The 25,022-nt window shown below is 50.8% G+C and overlaps 1 protein-coding gene across 1 annotated transcript in view; it reads right to left on the bottom strand.

The window, feature by feature from the left end:
* The window catches only part of MEGF9 (multiple EGF like domains 9), a 50,173-nt gene extending 30,073 nt beyond the window's left edge, over nucleotides 1–20,100 (bottom strand). The window contains exon 1 of the mRNA XM_048325987.1: nucleotides 19,794–20,100. Within this exon, the coding sequence (XP_048181944.1) occupies nucleotides 19,794–20,100 (307 nt within the window). The remainder of the gene's footprint in view (nucleotides 1–19,793) is intronic.
* Between the last annotated feature and the right edge of the window lie 4,922 nt (nucleotides 20,101–25,022).

Here is a 25,022-nt window from a genome sequence, read left to right as displayed (position 1 = left end):
GCAAAGGAGCTAAGGGCAAAGACCTCTCAGGGATGAGGCAGTGATCCAAGCTCTGACTCTTCCCAGTTTGCTATCCTGACTCACCCTTGCTCTGCCTCAGTTTTCCCATCTCAGGGTGTTCCCCTGCCCCCCAGCGCCTCCAAGCCCTGCTCGTCTCTGCCTGTTCCCCATTGCTAAACCATCGAGGTCCCCCTTCCTTCCTCACAAAGCACTACACAACAGCTCAAAGCACAGGAAAAAAACCCACCTCTGCTTGTGGAGGGACTGACAGGCTTTAATTAATTAACAGCCTAATGACGTTTTGAGGTCCAAGAATAGAAGCACCATAAGTATGTGTGTCACTGCCACGTTACCCCTCAAACAAAATAACCAAACACCTCTCCATTCAGGAATAATATTTCACCTTCACTGGTTGTTGCTTAGAGGAAGGTGGAGTGGAAGGAAAGGTTCCTAGTTTGGGAAGCAAGGGGCACACTGCTGTATGGAGACAGATTTAATACCCAATTTCAGTTAGCCTCAGCCTCAAACTGAGTAATTTCTAGTATGCAAAAGCCATAGGTTACCAATAAACTGGAGAAGAGATGTTTTATATTGCATTGGATCCACACCACGGCTGTAAATAGCACTGACACAACCAAGAACCTCCAGATCTGAGGGTGCCCTGTGACCCCTCAGTGTGGCCACCTGAGGCTCAGTGCCAGTTCCCCAGCCCACCCCTGATAAAGATCTCAGCCTCCAAATCCCATCCCAGTGCAAACCCCAACTCTGCAAATCCCAGCAACATTCCAGCCTGCACCAGATCCATCAAGAGCCTGCACCCCTTCATCTCCCATCCCCTCCTAGTACTTAAACAAGGCTTGTTCTGATGTAAAAACCCTTCCTCAAATTATTTTTTTCACATCCTTTCAGCTTTGCAGTGTTTTAAGTCTTCACACATATTATAAGTGTGATTCCTCCTCCTTTCCAAGCCACTTAATGAATGAATAATTTAAAAAACAGGTGAAATATTTACAAGGGCTAAAGAAGCCAATACTGTGAAAGGCACGAAGGTCTCTGTGAAACCACATTAGCTGGGGACATCCTGAACCAGTGCAATTCCTGAATGAACTCACCTACTCCCTGGGAGCCAGTGTGGAAAACCCAAGATGTAAGCTTTTGGTTATAAGAACATGCAGCTGTAAGAGCAAGCTGTGAAGGCCCACAGATGCTATTTACTGTCCTGCTGCAAAAGCATCCTGAAGGAGATGGACATTTTCTGTTCTCTAGACTAGATGAAGGGGAAAAAAACCAACACATTTCTAACCTGGAGGTACTGTTGGGTTTTTGGGAGCCAGAGATGCAGCCCCAGTGTGGCACCTGCAGCTCTGAAGCCAACACAGCCCAGTAAGAACCTCACCTCCCAAATACTCCCTAGATATGCCACTGGATTTAAACCACTGCACACAACACCATCCCACACCTGGAAAGGCTTTGGTTTTGTATTAATTTAGCAGTTTTCCCCCTTCCCCAGACTTCATTCCCAAATTCAAGCCCTACTTTCTCTCCCATTTCCCCTTCTCAATCCCTCTCCAGGCACCATTCTTGACAAGACAGGAATAAAGGGATCAGGCAGCAGGTTTAAAAATCTATCCAAGGTCATTTCCTTTCCCCTTGTAATTAAATTGTGGAACTCATTGTCAGGGGGTGTTCTGGCTGCCAGAAATACCTATGGCTTCAAAGCAGGACTGGAAAAGCTCACAGAGGACAGGTCCACTGGTGGCTGTTAAACACAGGGATCTGGAGGAAGCATCCTGATAGGAAAGGCCCTGAAACTCTGTCCAGAAAAGTCAGGATTATGCCCTGCCCTCTTGGCAACTTCTTCTGGCCTTTCTTGGGTGGGTGAAGCTTTGCTCTGAGCCAGCCTGGCAGTTCTATTTTCTCCTTGTTTCCACTGCTCAGGGATGGTGGCAGCTCCAGTCCTTCCCCCAAACACACAAATCCCCCTTAAAGAGTTAGACACTGCTCTTTCCACTGGGAATTTTTCCTTATTACAGCCAAAGGCACAGCTGTGCTACACCATTGCTCTGTCTTTCCCCCTTGCCTCTCAACAGGCTCTTTCCCTTACCCCCGAGAAGACATTTCATCCCCTCAGTACAACCCACTGATGTGCCAAATCTCCCCTAGCAATGGGATGAGGGTCAGGACAGCGCTGTTCCAGCATGGGATAATGAGAGTATGCATGAGCCAGCTATTAAAAGGGAAGGTCCCATCCTACCCAGCCCTTGTCAAACAATTTCCTGAGCTCCAGCCCATCCCTTCCACGTCTCTGATGCACCATCTCAGTGTGGTCCAGACTAGCCCCGGGACTGGAATTTGGGTTCAGCTCCATCACTCCTCACTTGGGTGCAACTCTACTGATGCTCTGAGTGCAGGAGTTGTTATCCCAGTGCAGGGATGCTTTGGCCTCCGACCTTCCCCCACGGCTGCAGCAGCTCTGAGAGGACACAGCCTGGCTGAGCTCTCTCCCAGGGAGCTGAAGAACATCTGCCATGGGCTAAGAACTTCAGCAAGAACAGGCCAGAGAGGAGCTGATGCACTCTATCTTCCCAAAGAGAGGAGTTCTGCCAAGTCCCAGGACTCATTCCCATCCAGACAGCACTCAACACAAAATAAGAGTCAACTCTTGTGTCACGAAGGTGCATTAAAGTGCTCAGACCTGTAATTTACTCTCACTTGAGGCTACAGTGCAAAGCCAAAGTGGTAGGAAGAGTATCTCTGCCTACCCCCAAAAAAATTTATATACATATAGGAGCGTCTTCTGTTATTTTGCATTCACTTTATTACTCAGTGCACCACATTCTGAGCACTTACAGCCTCCATCAAGCTCCAGGCTCTGCAAACTCAGGTGCTGATGGTGAAGAGAACATCATTCACATTAATGCTGTTAAGAGTGTCACAGAGTCACTTGTGCTGTTCCATAAAAGGCTTTTATGGGTCAACAAGGGGGAAAAGACAAGAATTTCTCAATGCATATACATCACTTGTAATATCATTAGAAGATTAAACACATCCGTTGAGGAAAATTGTATCAGATTAAATCTCTCACTTATCACTCGGAAAGAAGTACAAAGCCCAGGTCACAACTGCTGGGGTCACCAGCAGCTGCACAAGCACTTTTCATCAGCCTGATGAGACAGGTTTGGGGTTTCAGCCAAACTCCAGCTCAGCCTCAACTGTCACCCCGTGCCTTTCCAAAGGGATGGAGCATCACTCCCCACCCCAGCTCACAGCCCTCCTGCCTCACCAGCCGTGAGCAAACCAGGACCCTCAAACCCTCCCCAAAGGCAAAGGCTGCTCACTCCCCAGGATCGGTTATTTCTATTCCTTCCCTGCACCTGTAATGGAACCTGCAGGCATCTGGTTTCTGAGGAGTTCCTGAAAGCTCCTTCACACAGAGCAATTTTTTGTTTTTTCCTCCTTTTTGATGCTAAACAAGTCAGCAACCTGTGCACAAAGCTTTGAACCCACCCATTCCCCAGCAAACCTGCTTTAAAAGTCAGACTCACAAGTGTAAAGCTGTCTTGGGAGACTAAAGGATAAAGCCCTGTAAACATCAGGGGGGAAAAAAAAGAAAAATATGGATTCTCATTAACTCTGTATTCCTCCTGCATTGGGAGATCCCCAGCTCACAGCTCTGCAGGAACACACCACCCGAGGAGCTCCCATGGATGAGACAAGGAGAGGTCAGGAGAAGAGGAGGGGTCCTGGAGTCATTAAGATCCAGGTTCTAAGGCAGAAAAGTTGTGCAGGAGGAATTGCATAGCTGCAGCTGAGGAATTGTTCATTCCTATATAACAATAAATTTCCATAGGTAGACAAACCCTCCGGGTCTCTTATAAAGCAGACTGCACAAAGAGGAATGTGGCCCTAAACTGTTTATGATACAAGTAGCTACAGTAACTTCAAATAGACCAAATAAATGCTTGAGGATTAAAACCTCCACAGTTAAAAAAAAAAGAATCCAAGACTTTTACTTAATTTAGAAATAGTTTCATTGGCATTTTACTTTAGTTGGTTAGGTTTTCCCACTAATATTTCCACAAACGTCTGCAACCATATAAATATTCCCTGTTTCTGTTTGAAAATCTCTGTATTTTTTACCACTCTGTGTGTGACACAGCCAGCCCAACTCCGGGTTTAGAGATAAACAGGGTGAAAACTAACTTTGGTAAACACCTCCCCACCAGCACACAGAACCCTGGCAGCTCATACCCTCCTGATAGATGTACTTGCGTGGCACCTCTCAGGAAACTGAATTGTTTTGTCAGCAAAATGCTTTCAGTGGAAGATCAAGACAGCTCACACGGGATGAGGCTGGGAATTTATGAGCAGATTCCAATTTTAGTCTCTATCAACCATGCCCTAGCAGAGAAGGGGATTATGAAGAGCTCCATGAATAATATGAACTATAATCATCTGTTGAAGGCTCTGCGTGCTCCAATTCCTGAAAAAAGTAATTAAACTCACAAACTTTGCTCGGTGCTTTGGGGAGTTGCAACTAATGAATGAATACGTTAATTTATGGGAGATTTAAGGCTCTTCAGAGAACACCCTGAGCAGGAACTGTCCTTCCAACTGTTTGTGTTTGGGCTGTAAAGTTGTGCTGCGTGAATAACCAGCAAGAAAACAGAGATGAGCTGGGGGATGAGCTTGGGTAACACCCCTTGATCACATCCTACCCTTCCCAGTGGGGCTCCCTGTAACTCCTCTGGGCAAGACCTTGGGGACAACAGGGTCAAACCTTTTGTTTGAGTAACAGCCGGGTTTGCTGCTCACACTCATGGCTGAGAAGCAAAACTTTCTCTTCCTGCTGCTCCCAGCAGATCCCAGGCAAGAGCAGGTGCAGCAGCACAGCCCACACTCCCAGGGATGCAGCAGAGCAGGGACTTTGTCCTGCCTGCAAGGAACTGATCTGCCCAGCGACAGGAGCTGCCTCCTGTCTGCACATTTGTCTGACACAATTAAGTTACTTCAGACCAAAATCCATCGCTGCAAGGCATGTGGCCTTCCAGAGCCTTCTCCCTTCTGGACCCTGCCTGCAGATAAAACAGATCCTCTTCTCCCGAGTCACTGCAATTAACTCCTCATGCTCCCAGTGTCGACTTCAGCTTTGGCAGGAATGGACGTGACCTCCAGCCTCCTCCTTCCAGAGCCAGCTTCATGCTGAGCACCCACTGAATACCCAACCCGAGAGCTCCATCAGTGCAGCTGAGCAGGATTTGTCATCCCCAGCCATGGCTCACTCTGCCCGGGAGAACAAAAGGGAATGGCCAAGTCCAGGCTGCTGGAAAGCCATTTTTTGCTTAGTACAGAAATAACAGAGTAGGTGATAACACACCTGCTTCAGTGCCATCAGTTGCTGAAAGCAGCTGAAGGGAGGGGCACTGGTGAGAACTGTGCCAACCTCCCTCCCTCCATGCAGGTACATCATGTACAAGCTGCAGGGCTTGGATCTCTTGGGAGGTTTCCCAGGGAGGTGGCAAACACACATGGCTGATCTCACTGCAAAATGCAGTAGGTTTTTTGTTGTAAAGACATAACCCAATTTCTTTGCACCAGGTGTAGCCACAGTGTAACCAGGTCCTTCACTGGTGTATGAAGGGAGCTGCAGCTTTGCCTCACTGACCCTGGGCAGAGCTACCAAAGCTCAGTCTAACCTGGGATGGACGTGGTAGGAAGTCATCCTTCCTTTCTCCCTCATTTACAGCACTCTTACACCAGGAGGGAAGACAGGACAAAAGCGAGGAGATGCCAACAGCAATGGTGCAGTCAATCCATAATTCAATATAAAAATACTTGGAAGTGCATTCTCCCCCAGCAGAGGCAGAGGAGTGCTCTGCATCTCCTGGAAGCAGCAGCTGCTCCTCGGATGGCTGCCACAGCCCCCCAGCCTGCTCTGGGGCACACATAACCTCTGGGGATGGTCTTCACCTTTAGGGACAGCAAAAGCATCAGGCCCAGGTTTCTCGCCAAGCATGCAGGAGTGATTTTTAAGCTGCTCTAATCATTCCCCAGGCCGAGAGGTGCATTCGAAGGGAGACTCTGGACACACACAAGAGGTAGAAGATGGACCAAGGCGGGGGTCACACTGCTGTAAGATGCAATGCTCTCCACACAGGGAAGGGGCCCATCATTCATAGCTTGGCACACAGGCAGCAAGAGGCATTTTTACAACTTTTTTTACCTTTTTTTAATGAGAAAGAAAAGACGACTTGCATTGGAGGGTTTCAGGCTATTTTATGTTTAAGCCTGTGGTGAAAATCTGGAATGAAAACTTTGATCAGTAACTCCAGCAGGTGCCCAGGGCAGTTCCTTTCAAGATTCAGCTCCTCCAGCTGAGCAGCAAAGGGACAGACCCGTTAACAAAGGCGCCTTTTATCCACAGTGTTAATAAACACTAACTGAAAGTGTTAATAAAAAGAGGCTTTCCAGAGCCTGAGCTAAGACCCCAGTTTGTCTCAGCTCTTTGCATTTTCAAGCTTAGAGATGAAGCAAAGCCCCAACGAATCCCAGGATTCATTCCCAATACACATTCCTAATTCTTCTCCTACTCTAAACAAACATATTTAAATGCAGCCTTTTATTAACCACAAACAGCAAAGTATCTTTGTTCCTCTCTCACTCACTTTAAAGGCCATGCAGAGGAAGGCAGAGGGACTTGAAGAGAAGAAAACCCTTTGACAGCCTGCAGCCAGCAAGTCCTGCTCCTCTCATTGCTCCCGAGCTTGGTTCCAAGTTTGATAAAGGTGTTTTGTCTCCTTGCTTAATAAGTGGAATTACCATAGCAGAAAGCCCAGCGGGGGAAAGGGATAGCACGGAGCATGAGTAATCACAACCGGTTTCGGGCAGGTTTTGCCATTTGGGTCCTGTTTCAAGGTTATGATGACATAGTGCTATGGGCTGGTTTGGAGTTACCGTAACTCCTGCCAGACAAGGAGTTGTAAGTTACAATGTGGTGCAAGCAGGGAGAGCTGCTGGGACAGAGCGAGGAAAATGTCATCCGAGCTGGGAATAGAAGTTTCCTGTTCCTTACGTTTTATTCCCTTATTTTATAATGCAGCCTTGTGCTTGCCCTGCTATACTTTGCACAGGACATGGTGATGCCTTTACCTCCAGCTCACAGTGACTTAAATTCCCGCTTTCGGAACTTGTTTCACATCTTTGCTCTCACCCAGCACCTGCCAAACTGGGTCACAGATACTGCACCCAGACAAAGTTTGCTGGCAAATCCACGGAGAAGAAGCCAAGCTTTCAAAGAGGGAACTGATACGGGCCAGGACGCGTCATGGAAAAAGACACCTGGATGGAGAAAGCCATCATTTATCACTGGAAACAGGGGACTGCAGCAGATCCAGTATCATCTGCTGAGGACCTGCTGAGGGGAAGCAGCCAGCATGGTGCAGCTCAGCTGTACTCCAAAACTTCCTCCAGCAACTGCAGCTATGCCATGAATTTAAAGAGCATAAATCCCCCCCTGCACAGAGAGCAGGGGCAGAGCCCACCCGCAGGGCTCTGAGGGCAGCTGCCAGCCCCTGCCTCCCCCTCACCTCTGCTTTGAGCCCCCAAGCCCTGCAGCAGATGAATGACTCCAATCAGGGCTGCACATCAGCTTTTCATTCCTCCTCTCTCCATTCCTCATTCATCCTCTCCCTGTGGACGGACAGTGCAGCTCCATCCAGTCCCAGCTCCTGCCTCAGCCCTGAGGTACTACCTGTATTTATTTCCAGCAATAGCACTCCTACCAAAGGGAAATGTTTCCATTAAACAGCCCAAGTTCAGCAACTACAAACAAACAGTGACTTAAAGCCTAAGCCAATTCTCTGAAACTTCCACAATAAATACCAAGCCATCCAGTGAAGTACAACAGGCAACAACCCTGCCCCGCAGAACACCCAAACCCCTGTAAACAGGCAAAACCTTTAAAAGCATGACAGGAAGGATGGAGACAGCCAGGCATGAGGGTTTCAGGCTCCATGTGCAGCACTCCCCATCTCACCCACAGCTCAGGCACTAAGCTGAGACCAAGCCTGAGCAAAGACGCTGAAACCAAAGTAGTGATTTGCAGAGTCAGAGCTGAGCCCTCCGGCATCACCAGGGGGGAATTAGCCTCGTCAACAGCAGCACACTCAATCCGGGGCTGGCAAAACCAAGCCTGATCCCAAGCCAAAGAAATGCTCAAAACCACAGAGCTTCCTCTGAAGCCAATAGGTCAGCTAGGAGAGGTTTGTTGACATTTCTATCTTGGCCATTTCCTCATTTTTGAGGGCTTCATAATGACTGTTTTGGCATTGCAGGAGGAGGAGCAGTGCCTCCTCTTCCACCAGCTCTGCTGCCAGAAAGAAACACTGTGAAAGGAGGATCTGAGTCCCACCTGCAAAGAGGCATCCAAAATCCTACTGAACCCAGGGAGCTGCAGGTACCTGACACGACCCTGAGACTCTACTTTGACAGGGCCAATATTGCACCCACTGTTCAATATATCACCTGGAATTACAGATATACAGGTGGGAGAGATGTCAGCTCTAAGGCAAAGTCAGTATAGCTCCTGTACATCCTGACAGTGGACACAGAGGATGCTCTCAGAGGGCTCACAAAGCGATGGGCGATGGTGTAGAGAGAGGAGAGCATCAACCCTCCAGTCCATAAACTTGAACTTGCCATCTGCATACCCCCTGGAAAGCTTCTAAGGGGCTTGTAAACCAAAAATCAGGGGTAGTCACTGCTCCAGGCATCCCCTGACACCAAACTGAGGTGCTGGGGGGAAGGCTCTCTCCTGTCATTGCATCCATCCCAAACAGAGCTCACTGCCTTCCACAGGGAAGTCAGTACCACCCTTGTAACTGACTGTCCCTTCAGAGACTGGTCCATGTCTTGTTTATCTTTCATTTTAAATGGATTAGACATGTACAAAAGCCTCCCTTAAAAAGGAACAACCAAGATGTGAAAAGGATGGGAAGATCCAACTGTCAGGCATCAGCACTAATCCACGTCAAAGGGCACGCTGTCAACAACTCACTGTAAACTTTCAGGAGGAAAGAACCGCTCAGAATAAAATAGTTAAGACCAAATAAATATTTGTCATTCATTATCTGGAGTCAAACTTGGATTTCTCAACAACACAGCCAAGCAAAAGCAAGCACATTAATAAGAGAACATCTTTTCCAGGGAGCTACCCGCCAGGCGTGCAGCCTGCCCTTGAAGGGAGGAAGGCTGGAGGCAGGTGAAGGCTCTGTTTGCCTTTCTCCGATAACAGGTATTTCGTTTTCTACGTCACTCCGCTTTATCGTAGCCTGAAACCTGGCTGAGCACCCGGTTCCACCTCCCCATCTGCTCCCTGTGCCAGCTGGCCCTGCGGCCCAGGGGACGCTGAGCCAGCCACGGCGATGCCACAGAGCACAACAGCTCCCCAGACCCAAACTGGGGGACCCCCAGCCCTGTTCAGGAACTGGAGGGCATTGCTCGAAAACCCCACAGGGCAGATCTTAACACGACATGGATGATCACAGGGAGGGGAGTGCTGGGAGCACTCATGTCCAAGTCATGCAGGGAGCTGGAAAACAAGGCAAATTCCACTCCCAAATCCTTCCTCAAGTATTGGGACTGGGAAAAAAAAACCACTGGCCTTGGCAGGGAAGGGCAGAGCACAAGCTGGGGAGGCTCCAGCAAAGACACTGCCTGTGTTGGCAGCAAGTGAGCAAACACCCAGCCCAGGCAGAAGCCGACAGGTCAGTATGCTCCATTTCAGCTCCAGTAACCTTCCAGCTTGGACAAACAACTGGAGCAGATCCTCCTCAGGATGTCTTGAGGTCCTAATTGCATCCCAGCCCAGCTCCCCACAGACCAGGCTGCAGTTTGGGGTGGGAAGGGGTGCATGGAAACACCTCCTCCTGCCCCACAGGCACTACCAGCTAGGGCACTGCACAAGCTCTGTGTCCTTTCTCATCCAGGAACACTCCAAACCCATGGCACGGTGAAGGCGTGGGTGCCTCTGGCCCCATTAGTCACACATCTGCCATCGAGACGTGTCTTGGGGTTTGTAGGAGCCTTATCCCAAAATCCTGCCTGCTCCCTCAGAGCCCAACATGGTGCATCCATCCTGGTTTTTCCCCCCAAATAACTGCTCAAGTGAGTGTGTCTAGTTTGGAACAGAGAAAGAACACCCTAAAACCCAGGCTATAATGTTTGCTTTGTGATAAAAGGCAAGAGCTTTAGCTAGCAAATAAAATATATGTAATATATACACATACCTATACAGTTTTTCTTTAAATAGAGGGAAGGAAAATGGAATCATTGAAGTTTTCATAGCCCAAGGAGCTTTGAAAAATTTGGAGAGAAGGAACAGAACATCAAGTTTAAACTGTTTTCAGTGGAAAAGCCCATTAAATGAAAAGGGATCTTTTGCAGAAAGATATATATTTTGCTGATTTTGACAAAAAGGCCTGTTCAGAGGAGGGGGAAAAAAGCTTTCATTTGAAGGTATTGAGCATTGCTTTTGCACCTTTATAGCGCTGCTCATGAAAGCATCCTCACAAACCTGTTATTGCTGGAACACAGCATGCCTATGGAGAAGATGGATCTGACCACGTGCAGGGTGCAGGCAGGGGTTTGGAGACAACCCTTGCCTGTGCCATGAAAATGAGAAGTTATTACAAAAGGCAGGAGAAAAAAATATATATTAAAAAAAATAATCAACTTCCTTCCCTTCCATTTGACCCCTGGGAAGGGGAAATGCTGATCCTCCAGCTCACAGATGGTTTTCCTGGAATAACCTCCTGGTTTCCACCCTGTCAGCCACACCTAGCGCTGGGGAGAGATTTTGGAGGACAGATGAAGGACATCAGCCTCCCTCCTCCACATCAGCACCAGCAGCACTGCACATGCCATGGGATGCACCACGGCACACAGTGGTATTTCCTGGGATGAAACATCAACTTTGCCCACAGATCCCTCCCCAGCAATGGCCACATCTCACATTGCAGGAGAGGAAGCTGTGGGTCGAGCACACACATCCCTGGCAATTAAAGTCATCTTCTCAGCATCAACCAGTCCCAGCCATCCTGTGACAGGCCACAGAGATATGAATTACACCCTTGCCAATTTAGACTGCTTTTCTTCTCATTCAGGTGTTGTTGGACACGAGTCCCATTCAGTGACAATCACAGCATCACTCAGCAACTGCACAGAAGGAAGGATTGAGCACCACCTAAAAGGTTGCTGTCCCACCTTGTATCTTCTCAAAACTTTGCACAACTGCACACACAGGGATGAATTTAGAGTAATGTCACCAGTGAAGCGCTCAATAGCAGTGAAGTGTAAGTGCTCCACGTGGCAGGCAGAGCCCTGCTGGGGAAAATGACCTGTGAAAGCTGAAAAGGCAGCCCACAATGAGACCACTGGGAGAAAAAAAAAAAAGGCAACAAAACAAACAGTCCATTTCAATCTCCTTTTCATAAAGAGACAAAATGAACCCAGGAACACATCAGAGAACAATCATTTAGCACAGATCAAACGGGAGAACTAGCATATTAAAAATACATGCAGCATTAATCAGCTACACAGAGTTATGTGCCATCATTTCCATAAATAATACAGGATCAAAGCAGCCCAAGCAGCACTATCAGTTAATATAGTCAGCCAGTCAGTCAAAATAGAGTAAAGCTGCCTGAAAATCGTGGCTGTATAGTTTGCCAGGAATAAAGCAGATTCATCTGAGAAGTGGCACTACCAGTTAAACGGGTAAAGGTTACCAGCAGCCTCCTCATTAAGAGGGAGGTGATGCCACAAAGGAGGGGGAAAAAAAAAAAAAAAAAAAGAAGGAATGACAGGTTAATGCAGCCTCAACAAATTATTTAAAAAAAAAACCCAAACAACTTGGGGAATATCAATATATCTTGTCTAGTGGTGACCCCAAGAAGGGCCAAGCTGGGGGGGACAGGGGGGAAAGACTGACCCTTCTGGGAACATCCTCAGTGGCTGGAGCACGGGTGAGCCATGGGGTGCAGCTCACCCAGAGCCCCTTCCCCAGGGTTGGGGCAGTGCCAAGGGGCTCCTCTTTGCCCAGGAAAAAACTCCCTGCTGTAGAAACCATCCTGTTCAGGGTGAAGGCTCAGCACCAAACAGCCTTTAAACATCCACCCATCCATGCACAGAAAATGCCTGTGTCATTAAGCCCTTTTCTGAAAGGCTGCAGAGCTGTTTAGCTGCCCGATTTTTAAAACAGGCATGTGGAGCAGAGCTATAAATAGCAGGGATGTTTGCCTCGTCATGTTTCTGGGGGCTTATTTATAAGGACAGGGGGCGACTGAATTAAAAATGGTTAAAAAAGAAGTGTCTTGGGCTTCTCTGCTTTAAAGCCAAGTTGCCAGAAGAAAAAAACCTTCGAGGTTTTTGCTTTTTTCTTTTTCCAGGCAAAAAGCAAATGCCCATCGCTCATGCTCAGACTCTGAATTGGTTACATTTACAAGTCAAATTTTAATTCATACAGCAGGTGTTCAGAAATAAAAAAAAAAAAAAATCCTCCTTCAAGCAGTACAAGACCAAACTAAGGCTTTGCATTAGTTCTTGCAGCTTCAGGGAAGCTCCTCATTCACTGAAATAGGACCCATGTATGTGAATGAGGAGCAGAGATCTCAAAAATCTCTTCCAGAGTCGGAGCGGGGTGGGGTGGGGGGGAAGCCCTGAAGGGCTGGAGCAGCGCTGTTGCCAAATCCGGGGGCTGGCAGCCTGCATGGCATCACGACCCTGCTGCATCTCGGGTGATGGAGGGCGATAGGAATTTTGCATGGGAAGATCCAGATGAGCACCAGCCAGAGGAGGAATTCAGCCTCTAACAAAAGAGCCGCTTTGGGCAGCTCAAGCGGTCCCCCAGGCGATTACAGCCCCGGCAGTGTTTGGAGGGTCTATTCTTCGCAGGAAGCTAGGCGAAATCCCGGGAAACCACGCGGATCGAGCAGCCCCCTCCCTGTTCCCTGCCTTTATTAAATCGCCGGAGAAAACAAAAAGAGGCAGCCAAGCTGCTCCCAGCCCCTCAGCGCCAGGACACCAGCCAGCTGGGATGCAGAAGCTGGACCATTTTCCCTGCATCCCTCGATGCAGGGATAGGAGCCGTGGGGGAGTGAGTGACCCTGTCAGGAGGTGACAACCTCCCCTGCTCCTCCAGCAAAGGCAGCTGCAGCGAGCCAGGACCAGCACCATCGGGAAGTTTCCTACTGAATAAGGGGGGGAATGTTCTGTCAGACAAATGAGGTTCAATTATTCCAAGTCTAGAATGTCTTGTTGGAAATGCTTCCAGACTGACAAGCTTTAATCCAATAAAAGACCCTTCCAGACAAGCCCTGCTGGGACTTTGGGAGCATTTCCCCCTGGCAGAGACCCAGCAGCCCCCAACCCCACAGTGGAGATGGATTTAGCCTGAGGCATAACAATCTTACAGGGCAGCCTCAAGGCACAGGACACTGGAAGCTTAAGCAGAAGCAAAGCAAGAACAACAATTCCATTTCAATCTGACACAACCCAAAAGTCAAATTTAAAAAAAGCAAATAATTTCCTGTGAACCAGAAATCTGCCAGTTTAATGAGACTGAATTGCAACTGATTCTGTTCTCCTGGGGTGCTGGAGACACATGAACCCCCAAGGCAGGGCAGATGGCTGGACTGCAATCTAGCCTTTAGCTCGTAAAATATATTAATATCCCCAAGCAATTATAAAGTGCCAGACTCTGCCCCTCCAGGCCCTACTCCCACCGAGCAATGCCTCGCTGCACAAGGCAGCCCTGTTGAGCTCAGACATGCAGCACCTCCCAGGGCAACACAGCCTGTGGCTTTCCAGGACTTCTAAAGCAACTCCAAGCCCTTGCTCCATCCTCATCCAAGAGCTCAGTCAAGTCTCAGGTGCGGTCAAGGTGCTGTACAAAAATCCAGCTCCTCAATACTATTTTTTTGTTTTATTTTAAGTGCTTGTCAGAGGTAAAGCAGGAGCCTTCCCTTCCAGCCAGACAGCTGTAAAAAGATCCCTGCCTTCAGCACCCAGCCTTGGCATGGGTTTATTCCCAAAGCTGGCAGATGCATCACACCACTACAAAGAGCTCGGCTGCTTCTTGGAAGCACCAGCAAGCACCTTGGATCCACAGCAGCGCTCTCTGACAGTCAGCTGGTGTTAGCTCCACAAATGTCACCAGCACACAGAGCCTCAGCCCTGGATATTTATAGGGCTCTCGTCAAAAAACCTCTGGAATCTTTCCCCTGACTTCAGCAGAAGTTCACATCCAGAACCTCAGCTCCTTAAGAACAGCTTGTTCTGTGCCCACAGGGTGTGGGATGTCCTGGATGTCCCTGTCCTCATGCTGCTCACCTGCAGCAGTGAGGACAGACCTGGGGACAGGCTTGATGCCCACCATCACCACCACCCAGGTACGCAGATCCCGGGATGCTGCAGCCACCTGCAAGGCCACACTGGAGCAGCACAAGGACCACAGTTCTCTCGGGGATGGGGTCACACACCCTGAGGTTACACCTTGGTGTAGCCCATGACACCATCACTCCTGGACCACAGTGGTCCTGTCCCCTCTGGCACAGCCAGGCAGGGTCAAGGCCAGGGTGCCTCACTGGGAACAGGCAGCACCAGGAAGGTGCTCCAAGGGCAGAACCAGTCACTGTCCAAGAAGCCCATCCCATGCTTGGCTACGCATTTCCCAGCTGTCTGAACAGGCGCAACCTTTGCACCCCATGCAAACTCCAGTCTGTGTCGCAAGAGTCCCTTCGGTCACATTCCAGCACTGTCCCACCTGTCCCAGCCACCCTCGCAGGGCCTGGAGGGACTCTGGCATCAGCAAAGGGACTGGGACATCTGCCACCACACAGCCTCACACAAACCACTGTCTTCAGTGCTCCAGTACCTTTGCCTCCCCCCAGGCTGGTGTTTGGGTATGACCAACAGCAGCCAGAATAATATCACCTCACAGTGGTGGTGCCACTTTACAGATGGGATTTTCCAAGTGACAGCTCAGTGATGATATGTCTGAATGTCAGCTATCATTTAAAATAAACACAAAAAGCAAAATCCCAACAGAGAGAAACTAACAAATAAGACCCTTCATGCTCTAGAGATCCTCCCAGAAATATCCTGATTTTCGTGAGCATTGCTAAGTCCCAGAATCTCAATCTTGAGTCAGGACAGTTGGATGCATCTGATTCAAGAATGATTCAGATCGGAGAGTGGAGGCAGGGAAGAAGGCAAGGGAGTGACATTTTCTGCTCTGGGCAACATGTCTTTATTTTAAGCTCTAAGATACAAACGTATTATTTGATTGAAAAAAGGCACTCTCTGCCCTGGCTGCTCCCATGCTGATCCTGAGGAACAAGACCATCCTCCTTATCCTCAGCTTTCACATCCATACTTTAATTTCCATTTCTTTAAATAAATTTCAATCCTGCTGGCACCTTGAACACAAGTTATCTCAGTAACCACATGGAACACAATCCTGAGCCCTCAAACAATGAAGGCTTAAACTGCCTTCCCAAGCAATGAGCAGGAGGAAAGCTCCAGCTCACCCTCCCTGGCTCCTCCTGCTTGTCCCCCACAGGGTCAGAGGCAGAGCAGGGGCATTCAGGCAGGTGAACCCATACACAGGTAGGAATACTTCTTCCAAAGGATCTAATGGCTGGATGAGAGAAGGGAAGAGGAGGAGTCACCCAGAGCTGTAAAAGGGATGATGGCACAAAGTCCTGAAACTACCTTCAACAACTCAGCTGTTTGTGTCCTACCAGGACTTGAGAGCTCCCAACCCCTCAAGGGGCATAGCCCCAGTGTGGCAGGGTCTGGCTGCTGATGGCTCCATGGCTTGGACCAGTCTTTCCTCTACAACAATACTGTCGGTGCTGTGGGGACCCCCCAAACCTGCCCTCACCATGCCTCCTGCAAGAACAGGATGCACAGACCTTTCTTCAAATGCCCTGCACAAAAACAAAACCCTCCACCTCTCCAGATGGATGAAGCCAGCACTCACCAGTCCCTTCCCCTGTGTCCAGCCATTACCTAGGTCACCCCCAATGCCCCCGGGGATTTGCCAGGCTCCTCATCACAAGCTGAACCCATCAGCTAATCCCACCTAAAGCCGCAGCCACCACTCACTGAGGGGCTCTGGCTGCACCTCCTCCATCTGTGCAGCAGCACCCCAGCCCAAAGTGGTCTCACACCAGAGGCTGGGGACCCATCAGCTGTCACTGCATGCCCTGACGCAGCTTTCACATTCCGTGGCAGTGTGCAACACCTTCCTGTGGGTAATGCTCCAAGCCACCTGCATTTCCGGCCCCGTGCCTGCAGCAGAAATTGTTCGTTGTCCCCTCCTACGTGATGCAGAGGTGAGAAGTCAGACCCAGCATCACCTCTGGACACTGGTGACCCAGGAAGGCAGGTGAAGCATGACAAAACATCAGAGGGGAGAGGAGGCAACAACTGTCAGGATCTGAAGCACTCAATACAGTCTAAAGACACCAATACCCAGGGTTTGGGTGCAGCTCTCCTGCTGACCCAGCACAGCAAGGCTGTGAAAGGACGTTTGGGTTTTTCAGTCCAGCCACCTGCTGTGCATGGGGCTGGAAGAGAGTAAGAACAAAATGTCCTTCAAAGAGACCCATGTTGCTCAGCACTGCCCTCAGAACCATGTGGAATTGAGGATTTTTGTTCTGTAAGCAGGGAAAGTCCAACCAGGACCACGCTGGCCACAGCAGCTGCATCTCTGCTTTAACACAAGCATCCACCCAAGCAGCAGCCATCCCCAGGCCAGATTCTCCAGCAAAGCTCCAGCTCCTGCTTAAAATGAGACTACTAGGGATAAAAGGAAGAGGCAGAGTGTCCACTGTGGGTGTTAGAGGCTTTGGCGATAAGGCGGGGGATACTTCTAAGCTTGTCTCCACAAACATAAGGATTAGCAACTTACTTCCCTTAAAAACAAAATCTAGGATTTTAACAATCACAGGCTTGGAAAGAAAAATAAACATCATGAGACTAGGAAAAGGAGGAGGACAAGAGCAGAGCAAGCAGGCAGCTTGGGGAAAACTGAAGTGCTTCTTAAATCGGAATGAGAAACACACCAAAGTCAGAATTGAAATCTTGGTAGCTCTGAACACCACTGACCCTTAGGCCTCTCACACCAACCTCTTATCAGTGATAATGCTATGAACATTAAGAGAATCCTTTCTAATAATGTGCATGAGAAAAAGCCCGTTTGTTTAATGCAACAGAGCACATAATGCATTAATTACCTACTGAGTTGGAAAAGTGCTGCTGAAAACATGCTTGAGTTAAAACAAACGGAGGGTTTCAGCTAAGCCCATTAGATCCACTGCCTTTGCTGTGGCTGCAGTGCATAACAGCCTTTGAGAGCAAACCTCTGTACGAGACTCCTTCACAGCAGATGGGGCAGCACAGAAAACCCCACAAAACCCAGAGAAAGCAGCTCCCACACAGACCATGGCTATACCATCCACCCATAACACCACCCCAGGCTTCCCCATCACACAGGGGATGCTACCAAGCCCAGCATCTCCTCCTGATGCTGCCTCATCCACCCTCAGGTGCTCTAAAACCCACCCAGCCCAGGAGCACACCAGCAATCCCCCATCAACCAGGGCTAATCTCAACCTGTTACACTCAGGACTATCAAATTGGCCTCTTGGAGAAGACATAATCTGCCCACGTGCTCCTGCCCTGGCCATCACCACAGTGAAAAGGCACCAGAGAGCAATTTTGCAATTAAGTGGCTGTAGCCATTAATAATTAGGACATTAAACTTCAAAAGGGTGATGCTGGCCTCCACAACACAGACTCAGCACACCCAGGGGTGGCGGTGAGGAGTACTCATCCTGGATGCTCCCTTTTCCCAAGGGAGAACTGAAGCACAGGGGTGAGGGCAGCCCGTGGCAGCACAGGGATTAGGCATAAAATTCCCCAGACTTCCATCCCTGACAGCTCCTATGGCAGAAGACATAGAGGATGTTATGTAAGCATCCTACATGGAACCTGGGAGCATCCCAAAGCCACTGGTAAACCAGCCACCTCATGCACCTGCCTGTGGGAGTAGGATGCTCTTGATGAAGCCATTGGAGCCGAGGGTGGGAGACCCAGTGCCAATGGATACTAATGGAAACAAACACAACACAGGGGCCAGAGAGGGAAATGGGCTGGAGGAAGCTTGGGATGTGTATGTGGATCCCCTGGCTGGCACCCAGAGGGTCGCACTGTGCTGCACTGAGTTGCTCAGTCCATTCTGTCTGATCATGGCACAAGAGGAGAAACTGCTTTTGCTTTAAGAACACTCAAGTCATCCTACCTTTATCAGCAATTCCCAGTCTTAAGCTGTTCAGTTTCTTCCAGAAAAAGCAAAGAGAGAAACCTCAATGGAAGAAAGCAAATTAAAGCCTGAAAAGCAAGCAACTCCAGATCTTCAGCTGATTTTATTTCTAGCCAAATAAAAAAGGTTGATTAATCCCCTTGTTCAGACTGCTAACACTACCAGAACAACAGACTCCATCCCTTTCACATCAGAGGAAGCTCAATGTACTTAAGCCAAACATCTTCCAGAGAAAGAGAAAAAGTAAATACAAAACAGGAAAGAATCAGTGCTATAGTATTTGCATGTATCTGAAGATAAAGCTTTGGAATCACAGAGCGAAGCCAAGTTCTCCAGTAAAATAAGTGGACAAAGCTCCATCCTTGGACTCCAGCACAGTTTTGTCTACTTAATCTATAGGTAAACTGAAGTCTCAGCTTTGAAGAGCATCAGTGTTTCACCTCCCAGCGAGTGACCAGTGCTGTCACTGTGTGCTACACCCAGCAGGAGCTTCACCTGAGAGTACAGCCTTCCCATTCACTCTTCACCTCTCTCCTCCTCACACCCTACATTGAGAATTCCATTTATTCCCGTTGCCATAGCACCTTCCTCAGCTCTGTATAAGCCCCGACCACCACAGGGGCAGGATGAGGCCTCGCACAGGCTACACTGAGACATATCATTCCCAGCACAGATGAAGCTGGTGGCTCGTTTCTGCCCTTGCACACCCATCAGGTACCATGTGAGTACCCCAGCACCCACTGAGCTGCAAATACGCCTCCTGACACAGGTAAGAACAAGGGCCCTGGTGACACCAAGTCATCGCTAACCCTGCTCTCTCTCTGCTGTCAGCACGTCGAGGTGGGACACCGGGGACATTTGATGGTTGTGGAGCAACTCGACCTACAAAGTCCCACCGGAGGATGCCCGAGGCCAGCATCCACCCTGTTGGACACTGGATGCAAGGCGATGGGAAGGACCTGTCATCATCTCCTCCACGGGGAGCACCGTGCTTGACACGGACCACTGCCTGAAGAATGCTTCGGGTAGCATGAACCAGCACCTGCCCCGCTGCTCCCCAAAAGCACCAGTACCAGCCCCGGCACAGCACGGGCTTGACACAGCTGCCCCTCCAGACTGCATCCAAGGGCCGGCACAGCCGCGGCAGCCCCGCACCCAGCCCCGCGGGGAGGCCGGAGCCGGGGCTGGGCCGGGAGATGCTCCGAGGGTCCCGCACCGCGTGGGTCACTTCGCCCACCCCGCACGGGGGTCGCCGCAGCCGGAGGGGCCTCGGGAGCCGCCGCTGCCCCGTCCCCGGCCGCGCGTTTGTCCGCCCGGCGGAGGATGATGGGGAGCAGTCCCGTCCCGCTCCCCGCCGGTGGCCCCGCTGACACCGCCCCGCCACGGATACGCGCGGGCCGCTCACCTGCGGGGCCGCTGCCCGCAGCCCCCTCCTCCTCCTGCTCCTCTTCCTCCTCCTCCGCCACCGCCTCCTCCTCCTCCTCCCGCACCTCCTCCGGGGGCGGCGGCGGCGCCGGGCTGCCCCGTGCGGGCGCGGCGGTGCCGCGGGGCCGTGCGGGCGGCACCGTGCCCGGGCTGCTCTCAGCGGGACCGCCGCTGCCGCTGCCGGGCTCGGCGGGCGGCGCGGCGCTGGCGGGCAGCGCGGCGGTGGCGGCGGTCAGGAGGGCGGCGAGGCACAGCAGGGCGAGCGCGCTGCTCGGCCGGCGCCTCATGGTGCGGCGCGGGGCTCCGCCATCCACTCATTCATTGACGCGGGCGCTCGCACACGCACCGAGCGCGGCCGGGAGCGGCGCCGGGCGGCGGCGGCTCCTCCCGCCGCCTCAGCCAGCCATGCCGCGCCCGCGCCCTGCGCCCCTCCGGCGGCTCCTGCCGCGCCGCGCCCCGGCTGACAGCGCCGCGCCCGCCCCGCCCCGAGCCGCCGCAGCCAATCAGCGCCGCGCCCGCCCCACCTGACGGCGCGGATCAGCCAATCAGCGCCGGGCGGGGGCGGGCCGAGGGGCGGCGCGCGGCGGGGAGGGGGCGGCATTGTGCGGGCGTGAGGGACACCGGGCCGGAGCTCCCGTGCCCCCGGGAGCGGGAGCGGGCGGACGCGCGCCTGCCTTTCTTATGAGGGTGGGTGTGTGTGGGGGGGTGTGTGTGTGTATGCTCGATGTGTAAAAATAGAGGGTTTTAAATGTTTTCGTGTTTTATTGTGTTTAAAATTTTTGTTAAAAAAATTTAATTTCCCCCATCCTCCTCCGCCTCAGTTTTGGGGAAAAACGAGGAAGGCGCCGGGAATCGCATCGGGTCACAAAGCGGTTTTCAGAAAGGGGTGATGCTGCTTCCATCCTGCTGCGGGTCTCTGGAGGGATCCAGCAGGTCGGGGGGGTCACCACCCCTCGGCACGACCCCCCCGGCAGCCACCTCCATTCATGAACCTCCTGCATCTCCAGGCCTGCAGTAATGCCGCTCCCCTTTTGTGCTGCTCCTCTCCCAGGGAGAGCTTTCCCCACCCAACAGGCATGCGGGAAGCAGCCACAAGGACAATGACACCTGGGGGCTCCCCCAGGCTGCTGCCCACCTGCGGTCCTGCTGGGGCCGACACCGGCAATGACCTTGGCCAAATCCCCTCGTCCCGGAGGAGAGATCGAGCGCGCCGCGGGGGCAGGAAGCACAGTGACACATATTAATTATTCACGGCACCCAACTGGGTGATCGCTGGTTCACGCGTGGTGAAGCAAGACAGGAATGCGCTGCCAGCCCCGCGCGGTGGGAAAACGTCGCTCCGATAAAGACAAAGGCACGTGGAAGCACGCTGGGATGTGCTGGAGGAGCTGGGTGGGCCGGACAGAGCCGTAGGGCAGCAGCAGCAGCAGCAGCATCCCTACACATCCTACTGCGGGAAGGTGCAGAGCATTGGGAGCTTGGTGGCTCTTGGCTGCCCGGCCCTGCCCGCAGGTGTGTGGCACTGCCAGGTGAGTGTTTGCATCATCTCTTGTTCCCGCAGGAGCCAATGGATGCTGACAAGTGCCCTCTGGGATGGGACAGCCCCATCTTCACCGACCACACAGTCCAAGCTGGCAGTCCTTCTCTAGCACAATATTTAGGAGTTGCCTACAAGGGAAACACTGCCTGGCATAGCTGCTGTGAGATAATTATTCTGCAATCACTCACTGCTCTTCCCCCATACCCATCCCCTTCTCAGAAATAAACGGGACTTTATTCCTGCATAATAATAGAATTATTATTCCCCAGCAGCTCTGCTGTGCCTTTTCCCCCACGGAGACAAACCCTTCTGAGATCTGCTTTCCATAATTGCCACCAGCCGGTCACTCCCCACAGGACCAGAGGGTCCCTCTGATCAGGGGGAACACAGCTGGCAGGGAGGCAGGAGGGTTTGCTGAGCCACTGTCTCCTCCAGCAGTTCACGCAAGGTTATTTTCTATGGGAACAGGAAGAAGAAGCTGAGCAGAGGAAAGATTATGGAGTTGCCTGGAACAAAGAAATTCCTTAGTTTTAAATAGAAGTTGCACAGCCTCAGCAGCCAAAGGATGGACCCTGTGCCCACCTCTCAGCTCAGGGCTGCTCCCCACAAGGGTCGGCACAGCACAGGCTGCCAGATCTGCTCATCTGGTTCCCAAAATATTACATTCTCCCCCCTGCTTGGGAGGTGCAGTTAAGCCTGTCAGTCCTTCACCTCTTTATCCTCAGGTGGCCCTCTGCTGTCACCCCAACAAAGGAGGGAGACAGGAAGATCCTGGTAGTGTTGGAGATCCTTGGGCATCCTTAATCCAGCAGGACCCATGCAAAAGAACTGGCCACCCCTTGGAGGTGGCATCACATGCAAAAACAGAGACTCCTTCTGCCCAGCTGGCTGATTTCAGTGCTGAATTATTATGAGAATCATTACAAAGAGCCACAACAATAAAATTTACTGTCTCTGCCACATTGTGGGTACACACAAGTCAGAGCCTTCATGGTAATGCCACATCCCAGTGGCAGCAGGGGTGGAAAACCTGAGGGATGAATTCCCACCTAGGTGGAAACCACTGCCAGCCCCGCAAGCTGCCAGGAGAAGGCTGGGTTGAAGGCTGGAGAAAGGCTGTGGGAGATACTGGGCGAAGGGGATGGAAAATGTTGGATAAAGGGGATGGAGGATGCTGGGTGAAAGGGATGGAGGATGCTGGTAAAGGGACTGGAGGATGGCGCGTCCCAGGCCCGGCGCAGGGACAGCTCTGCAGGACCTGCCGCTCCCCCTGTTGATGTCACACAGAGTTGCAAGTGCTCCACAGCCCAAAGCACCGCATCCAAACCATCCCTGGCTGAACCCATAAACCCAAGCACCCGAAGAACTGGTGGCTGCTTTCAAGGGCATTCAGCTGGAGCTGCCAAAGGCACAAGAACAGACCTGTGCTGGCACCATGCCACCAAAATGCTCACACTTCCCTTCTTTTTGTGTTTTCATTTTGCAATGACAAGGGGAGTAATGCATATGTGAACAGGAGGGATCCCCGGGGAACAAGCCACAGAGCCCATGTCACATGCAGGCAGCCCAGCCTCCATGCCTGCTTTTTCCATAAGTTTTAATGGAATCGACATCCTCCCAAGAATTGTTCCTATTCCATCAAATCAGCAAGATTTTCTTCCCCAGTGGAAAGTTTCCATCAGATATTTAGCAACCAGCTCTTTCTCTGACCTATTTGCAAGCCCCAAGCCACTCTCCACCACCCACTTCTTGAAAGCTTTGATAATTCAATGAGATGTTAATTCTCACATTCAGCATAACTCTCGGTACAAAAACTTATCTTTTTTTTTTTTTTTAATTATCATTAATTACAATGCAGGAGTAATGAATCCTCTGCGTGGACCTCACATTCCAAGCACCCAGCAGCATTTTGCTACACAACTCCCATTAAGTCAACGTGTATTAAGTGGGTTTTGAAAGTTTTGTGTGCTCTGGGGTGGGCAGAGCCCAGAGAAGACAAGGCAGCACAACTCTGCCGTGGGTACTGAGGCACAGGGCTGAGTCCAGGCTGGTCAACACATTGTAGGTGTCGGCGTACATGTGCTTAAAACACACTGCAAAAGGCTACTGTCACTTTTAAGCATGTCAGGATCATCTTTTAGGGCAAAATTCTGCTCTAAATGCAGAGGGTTGATAGTGAGATCCCATGTGTCTTATCAGGGCACACAGCCTGTGAAACTGAGCCGCACACAATGGTGGAAACTTTTCCACCTTCATTTAAGAGCCAGACTCAGGGTGCCCTCCACTCCCTTTGCAGAGCCCTGTCAGGCATTGCCCTGATGCAAGGGAGATCAATACATTCTTTAGGCTGCACTTCTACCATGAATATTTTCATTATTCTGTACGCGTATTTATAATTTATTTAAATCATCGAATAAAGAGTGACTGAAAGTCCTCAGCAGCATCTCTACAAACCTGGTCATGAGACACAGGAACTGACTTAAAGCATGAGCAGAAGGCTTGGCTTTATTTTCCATGCTGGAGCTGAGTGAACAGCACATGTCTTGGAAAACAAATAATTTTTATAAATCTTTCTGTTTTCATGACCAGGCCAACATTAGCAACAAGAAGGTGATAGAGTGCACAACTCTCTGTCTTCATCTCTTCCTACATCTATTTTAAAAATAAAATACCTTCTCTGCGGTTGCTTTGGAGTGGGAGCTTTGCCTGAGCTGAGCGCACACATTGCCTACATTTATCCTCTAACTGAATATAAATGAAAGCGAGTGAGTTAAAAATGGAGCCTGGGGAGTTGTCTCTGCAGGCCTCCAGCTGCTGGTGGCGGGGCTGGGTGGGCAGAGGCCTGGAGCCTTGCCTCGGTGTGCAGGAGGAGCATCCACAGCATCACCGAGCTTCCAGAGGTGACAAATTCCTCCCTCGTTGGGTCCAGCTCCCTCAGACACTATGCTCACAGGGAATTTGCCCTTGTACATGTCTCTGAAGTAATGATGTTGCTTTAAAGGTGAGCCCAGGAGAGCCCTGTCACTGCAGTGCTGAGACCTGAGCATCCCTCCCTCCAGCTCCCTGCAAATCCACCCAGGAGGAGCCTTGGATCCCGGGCATGGATAGGAAGGGCCATGACTTTGCGCTAGCCATGAGCTCCCTGCAGCCTCTGCAGCCTCACACACCTCTTTTATCTGCACAAAGCACTGCAGGGATGAAACAGGGAACAGTTGTTGTCCTTCTTGCAACTTCCCAGACAGCAGCAAAAGTCCCAGCCCTGGTGGTGAACGGGGATGCAAATGCTGCGTGCTGCAGCCACCACCACTCCTACATGAGCATAACGAAAGCCGGCATTGGCACAGGTCTGTTGTCACCTCAAATCAATGCAATCAGCAGCCAGACCTCCCTCTCTTGCCAGGGGGATATCAGCAGGACATGGCAGGGGTATGTGGACCACTAACAGGTCCCAATTCTACACAGACTTAAAGCTTAACTTTAAGCATGTCAAGGTCACAAAAATTTAAAGCTAAGCTCCTTTTCACATAAAAAATGCCCTACAAATGCAAAACATGGAATGAATTGGCTAATGTATATGTTTACTGCTGTTCTCTGAGAGGCTGGATCAGAAGGGCTGAGCAGGGAGGGTCAGGCTCTGCACTGCTGACTCAGAGTGCTTGGAAAGTACAA

This window comes from Corvus hawaiiensis, chromosome 21, assembly GCF_020740725.1.
Source record: "Corvus hawaiiensis isolate bCorHaw1 chromosome 21, bCorHaw1.pri.cur, whole genome shotgun sequence".
Classification (NCBI taxonomy): domain Eukaryota; kingdom Metazoa; phylum Chordata; class Aves; order Passeriformes; family Corvidae; genus Corvus; species Corvus hawaiiensis.
This window is presented reverse-complemented; position numbering and strand designations above follow the sequence as displayed.